The 18864-nt window shown below is 40.1% G+C and overlaps 1 protein-coding gene across 1 annotated transcript in view; it reads left to right on the forward strand.

The window, feature by feature from the left end:
- Positions 1–18864, forward strand: part of CORIN (corin, serine peptidase) — a 220436-nt gene that overhangs the window by 184939 nt on the left and 16633 nt on the right. The window contains exons 17-19 of the mRNA XM_068542232.1: positions 31–80; positions 233–407; positions 16611–16882. Of these exons, the coding sequence (XP_068398333.1) occupies positions 31–80; positions 233–407; positions 16611–16882 (497 nt within the window). The remainder of the gene's footprint in view (positions 1–30; positions 81–232; positions 408–16610; positions 16883–18864) is intronic.

The raw sequence follows: 18864 nt of genomic DNA on the forward strand, positions 1-18864 counted from the left end.
TAGTATGCCATTTTATGTTTCCAAATCTAGGCAGTCCTGTCACAGCAGAAGTAAGATTTCTCTTCTATGTACTAAACAAGGTGAGAGAATTAGTGGTGTAACAATGGGATATGAACTTAATTTAACTGGATTGGCTCAAGGGAAAAAATGATCACTTGTACGTGACAGCAAAGATGCAAGCATCTAGCTGGGTTTGGTAGTGAGTTACATGCTGTCTCCTGCTCCTTGGTAGACTGTGGGCGCCGCCCTGCTGCCCGAGTGAACAAGAGGATCCTTGGGGGTCGGACGAGTCGCCCAGGAAGGTGGCCCTGGCAGTGTTCCCTGCAGAGTGAACCCAGTGGTCACATTTGTGGCTGTGTCCTCATTGCCAAGAAGTGGGTTCTGACAGTCGCCCACTGCTTCGAGGGGTAAGCTGCACCTTTTCTTTTGCTTTGCCTGATCATTTTGTCACTTGGGTATTCTTAATGGCATATGCCATTCTGTAATTCAGTGCAAAATCCACAGTTGATCTCCTTCCCAGGTCCTTATCTGCTTAGATTTTTCTACCCTTGGTGTTATCATCCTATATAGGTGCTGCTCACTTATTGACAACAGATGTATATTGCTTATGATTTATGTCCTAAGGAGGGAGGAAGAGGAAGAAGTTTAGAAGATTGACTCTCTAGCCAGCTTTAGTCTCTTTTCTAGCCCTCTTAAATACATCAAATGCATATGACGTTAAACAGAGCAGATTTGCTTGGATACTACAGTGAGGTTAGCATGCTGGAGGAATTGGTGAGGAGTTTGGGAAGTAGAGTGAAAAGTATAATATGTGTGTTAGTCAGGGCTGTCCAGAGAAACAGACCAATGAGAGAGAGAGAAAGAGTTTTCCGGGAATTGGCAAACATTCCTGGAAGCTTGGTGAGTCTAAAGTCTGATGGGTTGGCAGGCAGGCTGGAGACTCAGGGAAGAGCTGCAGTTCAAGTCCAAAGGCAGCATGCTGGCAGAACTCCTTCTTGCTCTGGGGAGATCAGTCTTTGCTCTATGAAAGTCTCCAACTGATTGGGTAAGGCCCACCCACATTATGGAGGGTAACCTGCTTTACTAATAGTCCACCATTTTGAAAGCTAATCTCTTCCACAAAAACACCTTCACAGAAACATCCAGAAAAATGTTTGGCCAAATATTGGGGCACAGGGCTTCCCTGGTGGCGCAGTGGTTGAGAATCTGCCTGCCAATGCAGGGGACACGGGTTCGAGCCCTGGCCTGGGAGGATCCCACATGCCGCGGAGCAACTAGGCCCATGAGCCACAATTACTGAGCCTGCGCATCTGGAGCCTGTGCTCCGCAACAAGAGAGGCCGCGATAGTGAGAGGCCCGCGCACCGCGATGAAGAGTGGCCCCCACTTGCAGCAACTAGAGAAAGCCCTCGCACAGAGACGAAGACCCAACACAGCCATAAATAAATAAGTAAATAAATAAATAAACCCAAAGTTTAAAAAAAAAAAAAATGTTGGGGCACCATGGTCCAGCCACTTGGCACATAAAGTTAATCATCGCAAAATACCTAAAGGGAGCAGAAAAATAAGACCAAGGGGAAACCTACCCCAAGTTGACAAACATCACTGTAGAAGGTCCTCATCTATTTCGACTGTTGTTGTATAATTTAGGAGCAAAAATAAATAAATAAGACCCCTAACCAAACAATAACAAAATAACAACAACAACAACAAACAACAACCATTTTTTTTGCCCATGGAAGATTCTGGAGATTAGACATCTAGACAGGAAATAGCTTATGGTTTGTCTCTGCTCAGCAATGTCTGGGAACTCTGCTGGAAGGAACTAAGGTTCTAGGGGCTGGCACCACCTGAAGTCTGGCAGTGGATGCTGCCTGTTGGCAGGGGCATTTGTTTCTCTCCAAGTGAGACTCACAGCTTGGTAGCTAACACCCCCTAAAGTGAGAGTCCCAAAAAGGGAGCCAGGAGGAAGCCTTTTTTGATCCAACCTCCAGAGACACACAACATTACTTACACTATGGAGTTGGTCAGAGCTGTCACAGCCCCACCCAGATTCAAAGGGAAGAAACATAGAACTCTTCTCTCAGCGAGAGGAGTGGCAAAGTATTTGAGGACATGTTTGCAAAACCACCATACCGCCCATTTTCTTCTTTTTATTTTTAATAATTTTACTTTATTTAAAAGTAATAATAAATAATAGCAAAAATTTAACACAAATAACTCACAGTTCTGTCACCTCATTAAATTGATTATTTTCATTTTACCAGGTTAATCTGTAGAAAAAAATGCAATTTCGTTTTTTTGCCTATTTGTCTATTATTATTTTTTCTCAGCTTTGCCACTTACTGTGTCAATTTATAAACTTCTCTGGGCCAAGTTTCCTCATCTATGAAATGAGGGAAATAACCGTCCCTACCTCACAGGGTTGGTGCAGGCATCAAGTGAGATAGCCTATGTAAAACCTTAAGAACCATGCCTGATACCAGTCAGCAAGACATCAATAAAGGTAAATTTTTCTTTTTAAAATATTATTACTAAAAACATGCATTCAGGGACTTCCCTGATGGCGCAGTGGTTAAGAATCCACCTGCCAATGCAGGGGACACGGGTTCGAGCCCTGGTCTGGGAAGATCCCACATGCCGCGGAGCAACTAAGTCCGTGCGCCACTACTGAGCCTGGGCTCTAGAGCCCGCGAGCCACAACTACTGAGCCCACGAGCCACAACTACTGAAGCCCGTGTGCCTAGAGCCCATGCTCCGCAACAAGAGAAGCCACCGCAGTGAGAAGCCCACGCACTACAATGGAGAGTAGCCCCCACTCACTGCAACTAGAGAAAGCCCGTGTGCAGCAACAAAGACCCAACGCAGCCAAAAATAAATAAAACAAAACAAAACAAAAACACATGCATTCTGACTTTTCCCTTAGCATTACGGCATGAATATTTTTTCATTTTGCTAGCTCAATTTTTATCTCCTTCCATACTCTCTCTCCTTTACTTTCTCATCATCCTCAAGGTCACCCCTAGTGATTGTTCCTCCACAGCTATAAACATATATTTTTCACAGGGTGTTATTTATTTTTACAATTTGAAATCACACACTATACTTTTGTTTGTAAGTTGCTTTTCTCATGTAGCAGTATATAATGGACGTCCCCTCCAAGTCAGTTGATGTAGCTCTAGCTCATTCTTTTTCAAAGCTAAATGATATTCCGTCATAGAGATTCACCATACTTTTTTTATTATTCCCCAGTTGATGGACATTCACGTTAGTTCCAGTTTGCTATCACTTTAACAACACTGCAATACATCTTCTTATGCAAAGCTACTCACCTATTGGTACTCTTGTTTCTACAGAATAGAGTCCCAGAACATATATTCTTCTCCATATGGGGGTTAAAGAAATGAATATATGTTTCCTTTCTTGGAATGCTAACCTAGTGAGGAGACAGACATTTAAACAAGTAATTAGAATATAATATGAGAAGTGATTATAAAATGGAAATGTGTATATCTAGCTATTTGATTGCTCTTTTTGGGGAAATATAATGTAAAAAATCAAACCAGAACCTCCTCTTGAGAACTTTTAATGTGTAAGAACGACCCTAAATGATTGGAAGAGTCTGTGTAGTATGTCAGGAAATACATTGCAATGTTATTGCTTTGGAAGGGGCCAGATGTTTCCAGATGTCTTTTCCAGTTCTGATTTATAACTCCATGATAAGCAGAAGATTGTACTAGCAAGAGTACATTTATCAAAAGACGATTACCTAAATGAATCCAACAGCTCTTTAAGGGAATAACACCTTTTATATACTAATTCATCTAGTTCATGCACCACTTTGGTCAAATTTCCATATGTGGTATCCCAGTTTTGTCTTTCACTGACAGATCTGTGAAGTTAAGGAGAAACTTTGCAATAGAGAAGAAATGTGTTTATAATTAAGGAAATGGATATTCTATCAAAGGCCCTGGTAAAATTTCATGGAACATTAGACTTCACAGAACTGTCAAGTGGGGCCTGGCCTATCCATAAGAAGTTAGAAATTGCCCAACTTCAAACAAGTCTTTGCTTGAATGTGTGCTAATAACTTTGGTTCTATTTTACAATCTGTCCAGTGGCCCTCAAAACTTTTGAGAACCTCTAATTGTAAGCCTTACTCTCTGTAGGATCCATCAATTGCTGCAATTAATGGGATTTACTTCATATCCTGATTCCATACTTTGGCAAGGCCCAGTGTGACCCATCTGTAGTTCTTTTCAAGCCTGTCTCTTTTAATTATATTCCTGGAAAAAAAGGACATGTCTTGCTCCTGCATGGAGAAGTATTTAAAAATCCCAAAGGAAAATTAAAACCATGAGGTACTACGTTGATCAGATGAAGTCCCAGATGCCATAGTAACAATTCAACTTCCACAGCTCTAAGGAAGAAAGACGTTGAGTTTCAGGGGTAATTTAACAAGCAATTTCCTTGCCTTCTTCCACCTCCAAGAGACTTAAGGATGAACTTCCTAGGCTGGCACACAACTAGTAGTTATCAGAAGTGTCTGATTCCTCTCCAGGAAATCTGCATGAAAAACTATCCTTTTACTGTATGATCACAACCCTTAACCCTGCCAGGTCACCCATGTCTTGATTTCTACCACACCAGCCCTTCACTCCAACAAGACTTGTGTTTGCTTGTCTGCGCATCTCCTCCTGTTTTCTCAGTCCATCTGTCTCCTCCTCATCTCGTTTCTTTCCCCAGGTAACCTAGTGCACTGGGACCATCACTTCAGTTCTCTCACCAGGACCTTCAACTTCTTTGCCCCTAGATCTTTCTGCCATACACACCATGCAGACCTCCAACTAAGAGTCAATATGAAGAGCACGTTTTCAATCCTATATTCATGCTCTTCCGAACTGAGGAGAACATTACCCAAGGATGCAGATTAGTGTCATGCCTGACTTTCAGCATCCATTGGACCCTTAATATTACTCAATAATCTTTTCACCTATTTCTGGACAGCTCCCTTTCTCATTCTCCACAGAAAATAGCCATTGACTTACCCACCTGTACTGATCTAACAGTCTTTTAATACAGTCAGGAAAAGAAGTGAGAGGTTTGGTCTGACGTTTTATTACTGAGCCCATGTCGTGTTCTCATGGTTACTGCTTTATCTTCTAGGTGCATGTGGGTGCAATATAGCACCCATGCCATTCATTTGCAATTTTTTCTTTCCGTTCTGTCTACTTGAGAGATTTGATCCATTCCCATCAAGTACTAATGTCCACTAAAATAGGAATTCTCCATTTTGGATCCATACCTCCCCTGGGGTGCTGTTTTCCAGCATCACCAGTGAGTGAGCAATTGTGGTGACCCTGACCTGACTCCATGCTCCCCACTGCCCTGCCCCCTAAGGAGGCATTCTCTGCATCCTCACTGCTCCAGTGGAAAAATGTCTGGGTCTAGGATGTAGCCAGCAGTTGGCCTAAACATTAGGCCAATTCCCATAGTTTTTGGGGCTCACAGAAACTGGGAGTTCTTCCCCTTCTAATCTTTGTAGTTACTTACTTGTTTCTTCTTGTCCTGCAACTATCCACGTACTCTACACCTGCACCTGAACAGCTGGTCATCGCTGGCGAATATCACACTGAGCTCATGTCAAATGTATGATCATGAATCTCAAATGAGCATCTAACAATATGGCACCCATCCAGTATATGTTCACAGTAAAGCCACTTTTCCATCCTCAACTATTTGACATCTTCTCCTCTCTCCCCAAATCTCCTTCACCCTCCACTGGTCTCACCTCATTCTTTATGAAGAAAATAGACATCATTATATGTTTTGCCTTGTCTCACCCCTAATTCCAACAAGTTACCTGTATCTTTGGCCACGTTCCCTCCTTTCCCTTGAGTTATGGTGGAGGATGTGTCCTTGCTCCTTTTTAAGGACAATCATATTTCCATTCATCTTTCAAAGACTTTATTTTAGATGCATTTATTTTTTTTAACATCTCTATTGGAGTATAATTGCTTTACAATGGTATGTTAGTTTCTGCTTTATAACAAAGTGAATCAGTTATACATATACATATGTTCCCATATCTCTTCCCTCTTGTGTCTCCCTCCCTCCCACCCTCCCTATTCCACCCCTCTAGGTGGTCACAAAGCACCGAGCTCATCTCCCTGTGCTATGCAGCTGCTTCCCACTAGCTATCTATTTTACGTTTGGTAGTGTACATATGTCCATACCACTCTCTCACTTCGTCCCAGCTTACCCTTCCCCCTCCCCATATCCTCAAGTCCATTCTCTAGTAGGTCTGTGTCTTTATTCCATCAAAGACTATTTTAAAATCATCATTTCTATTTTTCATCAATTTCTCTCTTTTTGCTGGATCATTCCCTTCAGCAAACATGCCTTAGTGTCACCAACTTAAACCCCCTTCTCTTGACTTCACATCCCTCTTCAACTCTTGCCCCATTTTGGCTAGTACTCACAGTAAAACTCCTAAAAGAGTTTCCTACAGTCACTGTCTCCATTTTTACACTTCCTGTATTCCCCTCAGGTCACTCCAGTTGGGTTGTCATCAAGGCCACTACAGAAATGATACTTACCAAAGTCTTTAATGACTTCCATCTTGCCAAATCCAATGGTGGATTTTCAGTTTCTAACACTGTAACCCTCCCTAGTATTTGATTACTACATCCTTCTTAAAATACTTTCTTCACTTTTCTTTTAAAATAACAAAAAAAATTCTTATGTCACTGACCTACCCTTATCTTTCTTTTTTTGCAGCTTCTCTTTTAGGCCACTAAATGTTTTAGTTCTCCAGGTGTGTTATGGATTGCACATTTGTGTCCCCCTAATTTCCACATGTTGAAAATCTAACCCCTAATAAGGTGCTATTAGGAGGTGGGGCCCTTGGGAGGTGATTAGGTCATGAGGGTGAAACCCATGTTGGGATGAGTGTCCTTATAAGAAGAGAAAGAAAGCTAGCCCTCTCTCCCTCTGCCGTGTAAGGATACAACAAGAAGACCACCATCTGTAAACGAGGAAGGGGATTTTCACCAGACCCTGACCATGCTAGTGCCCTAATCTTTGACTTCGGGCCTCAACAACTATGAAAAATAATTGTTTAAGCCACCAAGTCTATGGTAGTTTGTTATAGCAGCCCATGATCAGATAAGGACCTAATTCTTGGCTTTCTTATCTGTCTACAGTCATCTAATCACATAGTTTCAAATGCTTCCTTATATTTGAACAAATATGAATATCAAATGTTGATATGAATATCGAATATGAATATCAAATATTTATTCATAACTTCCAAATTTATATCTCTAGCACAGCCCAGATTTTCTCCCAACCCACCAACCTCAAACATATTTAAATGCTTAGATGAAGTGTCCATTTGAATGTGTAATAAACATTCTACTTTACATGGCCAGAACAAAACTTGATTCCTCATCTCTCCCACTGAGCAAATAATTGTGTGCTTCACAAACTTGCCGCATCTCAGTAAGAGGCATCATTATCCATTGGTTTGCTAATACACCAAACCTGGGAGTCATCCTTAATTCCTCCCACTTTTACTCTAGCAGTAAGTTCTGTAGGATCTTCTTTCAAAATATAGCTTGAACCCAACTGCCTCTCATCATCTTTATGCTATAATCCTAATCCAGACCACCATCATATCAGGTCTGGATTATTGTATTAGCTTCCTAGGGCAGCCATAACAAGGTACCACAAATTGGGTGGCTTCAACAAGCCAAGAAGTTTATTGACAGAAGTTTATTGTCTTACAGTTCTGGAGGCTAGAAGTCTAAGATCAAGGTATTGGGATGGTTGGTTCCTTCTGAGGGCTGTGAGAGAGAATGCCTCTCGCTTGGATTCTGGTGTTCTGCTGGCAATCTTTGGCATTCCTTGGCCTATAGAAGCCTAATTCTGATCTTTGTCTTCATCTTCACCCTTTGTGTGCATGTCTGTCTCCAAGTTTCCCCTTTTCATGAGGATACCCAGTCATATTGGATTAGGGCTCACCATACTGGCCTCATTTTAAGTTGATTACCTCTGTAAAGACCTTATCTCCAAATAAGATCTTGTTCTGATGTATTGGGGATTAGGATTTCAATATATGAATTTTGCAGGGGGACACAATCAATCCATAACAACTTTTAAAACAGTTTCCTATCTGTTTTTTTTTTTAGACTACTCTCGTTCATTTATTGTCTATTCTACACACAGTGAGATGGTGATCTTTCTAAAATGTAAATCATACCATGTCACCACCTGTTTAAAACTGTACAACAGGTTCTCATTGTAACAAGAATAAGATTTCTTATCATAGCCTTTAAATATCTAGTCCTACCTCTTTGCATCTCCCCCTATTCTCTCATCACTCATTGGTCTCCAAACATGTAGCCTTTCTGTCCCTGAAATCCCCCAATCTCATTCCTGCCTTAGGACTTTTCTACTTGCTGCTTCTGCAGTATGGAACCCTCCTATGGAGTCACAAAATTGCCTCCTTCCCCTCATTCAAGTCTCAAATTAAGTGTCACTTTGTCAAAGGCCTGCCCTAACCATCCTAGCTAAAATGACCCCCCTCCAATCAGTCATCTCTCTATCACATTATCCTATTTTTTTTCCCTCCTAATTACCAGAGATAATCTTATTTGTTTATATATATATTTGGCTAGCCCAGGATGAAAGCTCTATGAGGGCATGAACCCTGTCTGTCTTCCTCGCCTTGTATTTTCATTTCTTTCAGCAAGGAATATAGCAACCAATCAAATATTTGTTAACTGACTAACCAGCCCCTTCTCGGTGTTAGTGATGACATCTGTAGCTCTTTTAGTAGTTAGGACTATAATTTGTCTGGAACTAGAAATGTTAACTCCTCTGCAGAAGGTCAGTGATCTTTTACTGACCCCTCCCATATCTTAGACCAGACATCAACTCAACATTTCAATGTATTAAGCACTTATACGTTTTATCACATGGAAGATGAATCTTTTGGATGTTGCCTGAAGACCATTCTCCTTGAATGGAGATATTAGAAGTAAAGGAAAGTTCAAATAGTTCAGCTTTGTCTTAGTTGACTACTAATATTAAATTATTTGCCCCAGATAGAAATCCTCATCTTGTTCTTCCCACACATAATTTTGCTGAGAAGCCATTTTTATTTTTCCTGCTTTTTTTCTATTGACTGATTGATTGATTGAAGTATAGGGAATTCCCTGGTGGTCCAGTGGTTACCGGGGCCCCAGGTTCGATCCCTGGTCAGGAAGCTAAGATCCTGCAAACCACACAGCATGGCCACAAAAAAAAAAAATTTATTGAAGTGCAGTTGATTTACAGTGTTGTGTTAGTTTCAGGTATACAGCAAAGTGATTCAGTTATATATATAGATGTAGATTTTCAGATTCTTTTCCATTATAGGTTATTACAAAATAATGAGTTTAGTTCCCTGTGCTATACAGTAGGTCCTTGTTGGTTATCTTTTTATATATAGTAATGTGTATATGTTAATCCCAAACTCCTAATTTATTCCTTCCCCCCTTTCCCCCTTCATAACCATAAGTTTGTTTTCTATGTCTGTACGTCTATTTCTGTTTTGTATATAAGTTCATTTGTACCATTTTTTTTAGATTCCATATATAAGTGATATCATATATTTGTCTTTCTCTGACTTTATTTAGTATGATAATCTCTTGGTCCATCCATGTTGCTGCAAATGGCATTATTTCATTCTTTTTTATGGCTGAGTAATATTCCATTGTATATATATATATATATATATATATATACATACCACATCTTCTTTATCCATTCATCTGTCAATGGACATTTAGGTTGCTTCCATGTCTTGGCTATTGTAAATAGTGCTGCAATGAATGTTGGGGTGCATGTATCTTTTCAAATTATGGTTTTCTCTGCATATATGTCCAGGAGTGAAACTACAGGATCATATGGTAGCTCTATTTTTAGTTTCTTAAGGAACCTCCATTTTCCTCTCTGTAGTGGCTGTACCAATTTACATTCCCACCAACAGTGTAGGAGGGTTCTGTGACTAAGACTTTTTGACAATTGCTACAGTTTCTTGCCACTGTTCTGTGATAAACTTTCCAGTTTGAAAGCTCTGAGATTCTTATGTTGTAACATTTACTTTTTGGATGATTCTTCATTTTCTTACTGCAGTCATTTGTGATGGTAAATCAGAATTTGGAACTCAAACTCTCCCATCTCTGTTTAGCTGTACTTGTTTTAAGAGTGTCTGGACACATTGTCCTATCTTTTTTCCGAAACATTCTTAAATCTGATTCTCTAAGCTCTAGGATGTGTATCTGACTATCCCCTTCTCTAGCTTTTTTGGACCCTGGGATAATAGAATTGCTCACTTTCTGTAATTTCATTACTGGCGGCTAGTTCCCCATCATATCTGGGGGATACATTCAGGAAAGAGAAGGTATCTTCCTTCTATCTGCCATCCTATCACTCATCAGTCAGTCTCCACTCATCCTGCATGCTTTCCACTCTGTGGCCAATACCTGATTCTTGTGTTGATACCTGTGGACCCTTCTCTTTGTTTCAGAGAAGTTTAGTATAAAGGTTGTGGTGTAGGGGTTTAAAGGACTGGCTTTCTGGCCTGCTACCATCACTTAGTATCTCTGTGATTTTAGATGAGTCACTAATCTGCTCTGAGTCACTGCTTTATCTTCTCTAAAATGGAGTAAGCATTCCTATTTATACCTCATAATTGGTGAGAAGATGATTGAATTGATATGTAGAAATACTTGGAAACTATAGAGATTTTATACTAAAAGAAGAATCCAGCTCTGATCTCTTTTGCTTGTTAGATACATTTAAAAACTTTAGCCAGCAGTTCAAACTGTGTATACTTTACCTAAAATCCAGAACTTTGGCTTTCCTGAAACAATCAGAAGGTCAGTTCACACTGGATACTCCAATACGACAGCCATCAGCAGGAGCTGAGAGGCAGATGGCCCTCGAGATGGGCAAGTCTTGTGGTCTGACACCCACTACTTACTGACTTATACTCGGCCCCTTTATGCATTTACGTTGTGGTCATCCCATTCTAGAATCTATTCACTGCATGTGTTAGAGAGAATTCTTTCAACATACCAAGGGCAGATGCAATATTAAAAGTAAGAGGTTCCTAAGATTTGTAGAACAGAAATGATGCTTTTGTGTGATATTTCTTTACTTAGTGCAGATATGGTAAATTTCAAATTACTCCCAAGTCACCACATGGGTGTGCCATTTCTGGAGTAAGTCTTGTAAAATAGTGATTTCTATCACAGGGGTTAATTATAAATATTAATTTTATTTTCTGAAAAAAGATAAATAGTAAATATAAGTTATTCAAAGTAAAATCAGACAGGGTGAAAAAAGGGAAATTTTTGTGCTCTTAAGAAAAGATAAAGATAGAAGAAAATCTCTAAACCTGGCCAGCTGAATTAAGTGAAAATGTGGCAAATTTATGTCTAAACTAGAGCTGAGTGTGGCAAATTACAAACTGAAACTGGTTATTGTGTCCAGAGACATTGTGCCTTCAATTATGTATAAACTTCCCTGGATGTCATAATGCATCTGAGGTGTATAAGTAGCTGTGTTTTCTCTCGAGAGTGATAATTGAAGAATTAGAAGTTGAAATCATATTATCTCAACATTATCTATAATGTATATTCATCATTAAAACAGGAGTATAAACATGAAGCAAATTAAAAGAATTTCTGGTAATGAAATACTATGTAGAGCAAGAATGAAAGGAGAAAAAGGTCTCTTAACATCTTCCTCAGCCACTTTTATTGTTACTGGTGGATTTTCACCTGGCTTCACCTTGCCTGCTTCCTCACTCTCAGAGCCTGAGGATCTTTGCACAATCTTCTTTAAGGATGCACCAGTTCTCCTTGCTGTTGCTTTGAAGTCTGACAGCACTGAGAAAAAAATCCCCTTGATGCTGAAGATTTTCACCTGCTATACTTGGCTTTTTATCTTTGTAGTCCAATTTACTCTTCACTAAAATGGCCACATGAACATAGCTTGTTCCTATGTGTTCCTCTACTGGGTACTTTTTACTGAAACTAGATTCATGTGGCCTTCATGTAGCCCTAAGTCTTCTTTCCTCTTTTTGCTTCCACCCAGATGGGGGTGACTCATTCTTTCTAGAACATGCTTAATATACCAATATACCATTTATACACATCTCCCTCACTTCATGTACCCCTTTTGAACAACAGGTTATTGTTTTTCCTGGTTTTTGCCAGACTTGGGAAAAAACATTTAATGAGACTTTATTTTCCCTCTTATAACAAAAAAGAAAACAGAACAATTTCCTTACTGAATATAAAAAAGTATGTGAATTTCCTGTATTTTTTTTTTTTTTTTTGCTTTTGGTGGATATTAATGCCATAAGGACAGTAGCTTGTGTCACAACAGGCTACTGAATACAAGTTAATAACATTTTGCAGTTTTATTGATACTTGTTTTAGTGTTAGAATTAGATTAACCCCAATATCGTAATTAAGTCCAAAAAGTTTACACTATTTCATTTTGTTACCAATAATTTGCAGTGTTCAACTGCATACTGTTTGTCATACTGCTTGTGATTTAAGCAGATAGATGAGTATTTTTTTTGAAACCAAAATTTAGTAGCTCTGATTCGAGGCAAGAAGCTATTAAATAGGTAGCCATTTGAAATCAATAATTGTTTGATTTCAAATATCTTAAACAATAGAATCTCAAGTGAGTATTGAATTTATCAGATGGTTATGTACTTACTCCTCTAGACTGAAAAATGGAACAGGGAGAGGGAAGGAGGGAGGGAAAGAAGGAAGGAAGGAAGGGAGGGAGGAAAGGATGGAGGGAAAGAAGGAAGGAAGGGAGGAAAGAAGGAAGGAAGGGAGGGAGGAAGGGAGGGAAAGAAGGGAGGGAGGGAGGGAAGGAAGGAAGGAAGGGAGGAAGGGAGGGAAAGAAGGGAGGGAGGGAGGGAAGGAAGGAAGGAAGGGAGGAAGTGAGGGAGGGAGGAAGGAAGGGAGGAAGGAAGGGAGGGAGGGAGGGAAAAAAGGGAGCGAGGGAAAGAATGGAGGAAGGAAGGGAGGAAGGGAGGAAGGAAGGGAGGAAGGAAGGGAGGGAGGGAGGGAAAAAAGGGAGGGAGGGAAAGAAGGAAGGAAGGGAGGAAGCGAGGGAGGAAGGGAGGAAGGAAGAGAGGGAGGGAGGGAGGGAAAGAAGGAAGGGAGGAAGGGAGGGAAGAAAGACAGAAAGACAAAGTCAGGAAGGAAGGAAGAGAAAGAAAGGCATGTTCTTTGAGTGATGGCTTTATTTAATGAAAAATAGTCTTTGTAACCTTATCCTGTAATGTTCATGAGATAGCACTTCCTGAATTTTATTATAATTGTTTCTTTATGTGTTCATCTTCACTCAATTCTAAAGTTTGTATAGGCAGGGATCATGTCTTTCTTACTTATTATTGAAATCCCCAGCTCTATATCTATATCCGTATCTATATCTATAGATATATTTCTATATATATATATTTCTCTATATATAGATGTTATATATATTTTTTTTTTCAAATAGTGACATCAATTTTTTTATTGAGGTATATTTGATGTACAATATTATATACGTTTCAAGTGTACAACATAGTGATTCACAATTTTTAAAGGTTATACTCCATTTATAGTTATTATAAAATATTGACTATACAACAAGAACCTACTGTATAGTACAGGATATTATATTCACTGTCTTGTAATAACCTATAATGGAAAAGAAATCTGATAAAGAATATGTATATATATATAATATATATATATATGAATCACTTTGCTGTACACCTGAATCATTGTAAATCAACTATACTTCAATAAAAAAATTGACTGTATCCCCGTGTTGTACAATATATCCTTGTAGCTTATTTATTTTATACAGTTTGTGTCTCTTAACCCCCACTCCTATCTTGCCCCTCCCCCCCTTACCTCTCCCCTCTGGTAACCACTAGTTTGTTCTCTGTATCTGTGAGTCTGTTTCTTTTCTGTTATATTCACTAGTTTATTTTTTATATTCCACACATAAATGATATCATATAGTATTTATCTTTCTCTGTCTGACTTATTTCACTTAGCATAATATCCTCCAAGTCTATCCATGTGGCTGTGAGTGACAACATCTCATTCTTTTTTATGGCTGAGTAGTATTCCATCATATATATATATATATATACACCACATCTTCTTTATCCATTCATCTGCTGATGGACACTTAGGTTGCTTCCATATGACATCAATTTTGATAGACCTAAAATTATTTTTTTTTACAATGGAAAAAGGATAGAATGTGTGGACTGTATAGAGGACTCTGTTAGTAGAATCTAGTCTAAGAACCCAGCAATGCTAAAAACAAGTTGAATGTTGGCCTTGCATACTTTTTCCTAACCCTCCTAAAATCTCAGCGTTTTGAATTTTTTCTATGCATGAGAAAATGGTGAAGAACGACGTGCCAAGGAGAAAAAGAGGGTGGGTGGGTTTTTGTCAGAGACTCCCTAGGGAGCTCTTAAAAATACCAATTCCCAGACCCCAGCCCAACTTTCAGTTGATACGGGATGATGCCCAGAAAATCAGTATTTGAAAGCTCCTCAGGTGATTCAGTATTCAGCCTGGGTTGGAAAACAACTGGTCTAGCTGGTCAGATCAGCTTATGTTAGTTGGGCAAGCTTGCAAATGAGGACAGTGATGGCATGGCTGACATGTCACCACAGTGTAAGGGAGTATCTACAATAAAAGCTCCGCATTCCAACACTGTGGTCAACTAAATGCCCACACCTTCGGTCCTGGCCCACTATAGAGGAAGAGAAACTGAGAATGGAGGAGGAGGTGGAGGCAATGGTGATGAATAGACCTTGCTTAGGTGGTTGGAGTTGGCCACTAATAAACGTTTTGAAACATCATCTGTTGAACTATCATTAAACAAGTACATGTTAAGAACCCAATGTATGCCAGGTACTAGGTCCTGGGAATACCAGCCAAGTCCCTGCCTTCCCAGAACTTACAGTCTGGGGGCCAGACACAGAACAGACAAAGAAGTATATCGTCATTGGTATCAACGAGTGCTGTGAGACAAAAATTAAAGCTGGGTCAAGAGTAGAGAGTGATGGGGTAAAGGCTAGACTGGGCAGTCACGGAGGACAGCTTTGAGGTGGTGATGTTTGAGCTGGGACCTGGGTAAAGAGAAGGAATAAATGTGGGAGCCACGTGAGAGCCGAGAGAACAGAAAGGGAAGAGTCCTGAGCTGTGGATGTCCTTGGCATGTCCAAAAATAGAAAGTCCCTGGGGTTCGAATGGAGCAGGTCATGTGGGGCCTCAAAGGCCATGGATAGGAGTCTACAGTCTGTCTTGAGTGTGATTCAAAGTCCTTGGAGAATTATGAGCAGAAAATGAATTTGATCTAATTTTATTTTTAAAATGATCACTCTGCAACTGTGAGGAGAATGGGTTATAGGGGCGAAGAGTAGAAGAAGGGCCACCATTTGGGAGATGAGAGTAGCTTAGATTAGGATTGTAGTGGTGGCAGAGGAAGAAACAACAAGATTCAGGATATATTTGAAAGCAGAGTAGTGAAGACTTTCTGATGCAATCAATGTTGGGTATAAGAGAGATGATTCAACTGCATAACTGGTGGCTATAAATATTAAATAACTGTAGAATGAATTCTGAATGCTTAGAACATTGCCACATACACAGCACTCATAAATCTTAGCCAGTATCAAACATCCAAGCAAATATGTGAGTGGATAATTGGATGTACAAGTCTGCAGCTCAAGGGAGAGGATGGAGCTGGAGATATATGTTTGGGAGGTACAAGGCTATGGGTGGCATTTAAAGCCATTGGACTAGGTGAAATCTTCAAGGGGGTGAGTGTAGAATGAGAAGACTGAAGGCAGCGGCCTGGGGCACTTCAATATAGACACTGAGAGCAGAGGAGGAGGATCCAGCAGAGAAGACAGAGAGGAAGGGGCCCCAGAGATGGGAGGAAATTCTGGAGCTTGTAGAGTCCTGGAAGTCGAGTGGAAAAGTGTTTTAAGGTGGAATTGACTAGACTATTGCTGACAAGTGTTCAAAAACAATGAAGTCTAAGACTGCCCATTAGAAGTTGTGGGTGGCCTTTTTAAGCCCCTAGCTTGAAATTTTCAGAAGCCTTCCCTGAAAACTTGACATTTCTGAAGCCCTGGCTCCCTCTTGGAGGGATCTCTTAGCCTCAGCTTTTCATTCTCTTTCATTTTTTTCTCTTGTCTCTTTTCTCTTCACGTCTTTTCGTCATCCTTCCCACTCAACGAAGCAAGTATTAACTACGCTGCCTGCCTTTCAAAGCGAACAAGTGTTATTTTCCAGAATATCGCCATTCAGGAAGCATGGGCTTTGCTTTCCACAACAGTGCAATATTTGCAAATTGCTCAGGGGTTATATAAATGCTTCTTATATGAATACGTGGGAGATGGGCATGCAGAGAGCCGTTATTTACATAAATAAATATTTTAAAAATAAAATGTAAATTTTAAAAGATAAATCTGAGCTTAAGATGCCAATAGCTCTTGAATTATTATTTTAGGAGAGAGAATGCTGCCGTTTGGAAAGTGGTGTTTGGCATCAATAATCTAGACCACCCATCAACGTTCATGCAGATGCGCCTCGTGAAAACCATCATCCTGCATCCTCGCTACAGTCGAGCAGTGGTGGACTATGACATCAGCATAGTGGAGCTAAGCGAAGACATCGATGAAACGAGCTACGTCCGGCCCGTCTGCTTACCCAGCCCAGAGCAGTCGTTAGAACCTGATACTTACTGCTATATCACAGGCTGGGGACACATGGGCAACAAAAGTAAGTCCGGATCCTCAGGAGCCTTTCAGCTTGTAACTGGAAAACAATAGGGTACTTCCTGGCCTTTGGCAATCATTTCCCATTTTCACTTACAAAAGTAGAGCCACAGATACTTAGCATTACGTGTCACTCTCCCTTCCATGCAAATCATAGATGTCAATACTTCACCATGCACTTAAACCTGCCAAGCCCAGATACAACCTCAGAAATCCTTCTCCACATCTCAGTCTTTCTCCAGGGAGCCACTACTGATGTTTTAGAGCTGGCACGCAAGATGAGACCTATCAAGTCATCCTCCCTTGCATTGTTTCCATTGGTGATTTGCACTCACTTCAGGCAAAGTCACTCGGAGCCTCTGTCTAGCAGTTAGGTAGTTCCTCTTCTGCAGTCAAGCTGGACGGTCCCATTTCCAACTCTTTGTTATGATTTGGTCCTATCAACGTCGGTAACACAGCCTGTAAGTCTCTCTAGAAGGAAAACTGGTTAGCTATTTGCCTATTCAAATTAATTTAAATAGTTTGGGTTCTTAGATGATTTCAAAAAATAAAACGTATAGAAATTAAAAAATTTGTACTGCTGACTCTCAGCCGCCCATAAAGGACTCTCTCATTTTGCTTGACTTATTAAAGGTTTAGAATAAGAATTTAATCGATGAGATATTTTCTTTAATGGTAGGCACTGACCATGCCAACTATATCAGGTGTAGTACTGCAGCTCTCAGGGATGATGATATATATCTGTGTCCTGTTATCTGTCTTAGCAACTGCCAATTTGAAGGACCATTGTTTTTCCTGAAATTTAGTGAAGTTTTGAGCTAAGCTGAGTTTCTTTTCTATACGATCAACTGAGAATAAAAAGAAAAAAGTAACTAGACAGTAGTAATTCAATGACTTCTGAAAAGCTAACATGTAAGAAATAAAGGCAATGTCAGACATATGATGTCACCATGCCTGCTTATCTTGGTTTTTAAAAGCTATAGTTAGTTTTGTGTATATGAGAGCAGAATCTATATTGCCTCTACTAGTATTGTTCCCAATATCCACATTAAACTCAGAGCAATAGTGTGACATATGGCACATACCACGTATATAATGTAGTAGGAAGAGCAAGGGTCTGAGTTCATTGAAAAGATCTGATTGACACTGACTACACCACCTTCTAGCTTACTATAAAATGGAAAAAATATAGCAACTGTCTAACTCACAGGATTATTGTAAAGATTAAAGAAAATAGGCCCAGAGAATGCTGAGTGCAGGAGCCTGGCCCACTGTGGGTACCCAGTAAACATTAGCGATGGTTCTTTTTGCCATTCTTTCGACAACTTGGGGAACTTCCACTGTCTGCATTGCACTGATTTTTCCAAACGTATTGGAAAACGTATTCTTTCTTCCATTAAGGTACCCTGTACATGTACGCTGCTTCACCATCACTATCTAAAAGGAGAACAGTGTGTATGTTTTGTAGAATGGCTGAACAATGAGAGATTCTTGCTGCTGGCTTTGAGAAATACATTGTTATTCTGTGAGAACTTCGGAGCAAGATGAAATTCACATGTTCTCTCTGCTGACATTAAGGGATGGCTTTTCCCTTTCGACATCTCTCCGACGTATCCTCTAGGATTCAAGGTTCTGACCTCAGATGATGGCTACTGTAGCACATGATGAGACACGTTGTTCAAACCAAGGATAGGGCAGCCCTCCCTCTGTTAGTCTGAACAGGCAGTCTGAACTTAAGCAGAGCAGGGCTCACATGTTGAACTGTCACAGAGCTGGCAGCCTCCCACCTGGAGCAGCGCTCTGGCTTGATGATTTTCCTTTTCACTGTAGTAGCTATTGTTTATGTTGCCACACATAATAAGAGAGGGAAAGCATGAGCCAGGTTACTTTACCAGTCTGTGCCTCAATTTTCTCACTAACAAACAAAATGAAGGGGTTTGATTAAATGATTGCTGTCAGCACTTATAATTATTGGAAAATTCTGAT

This window comes from Eschrichtius robustus, chromosome 4 (genome assembly GCF_028021215.1).
Source record: "Eschrichtius robustus isolate mEscRob2 chromosome 4, mEscRob2.pri, whole genome shotgun sequence".
Taxonomy (NCBI): Eukaryota; Metazoa; Chordata; class Mammalia; order Artiodactyla; family Eschrichtiidae; genus Eschrichtius; species Eschrichtius robustus.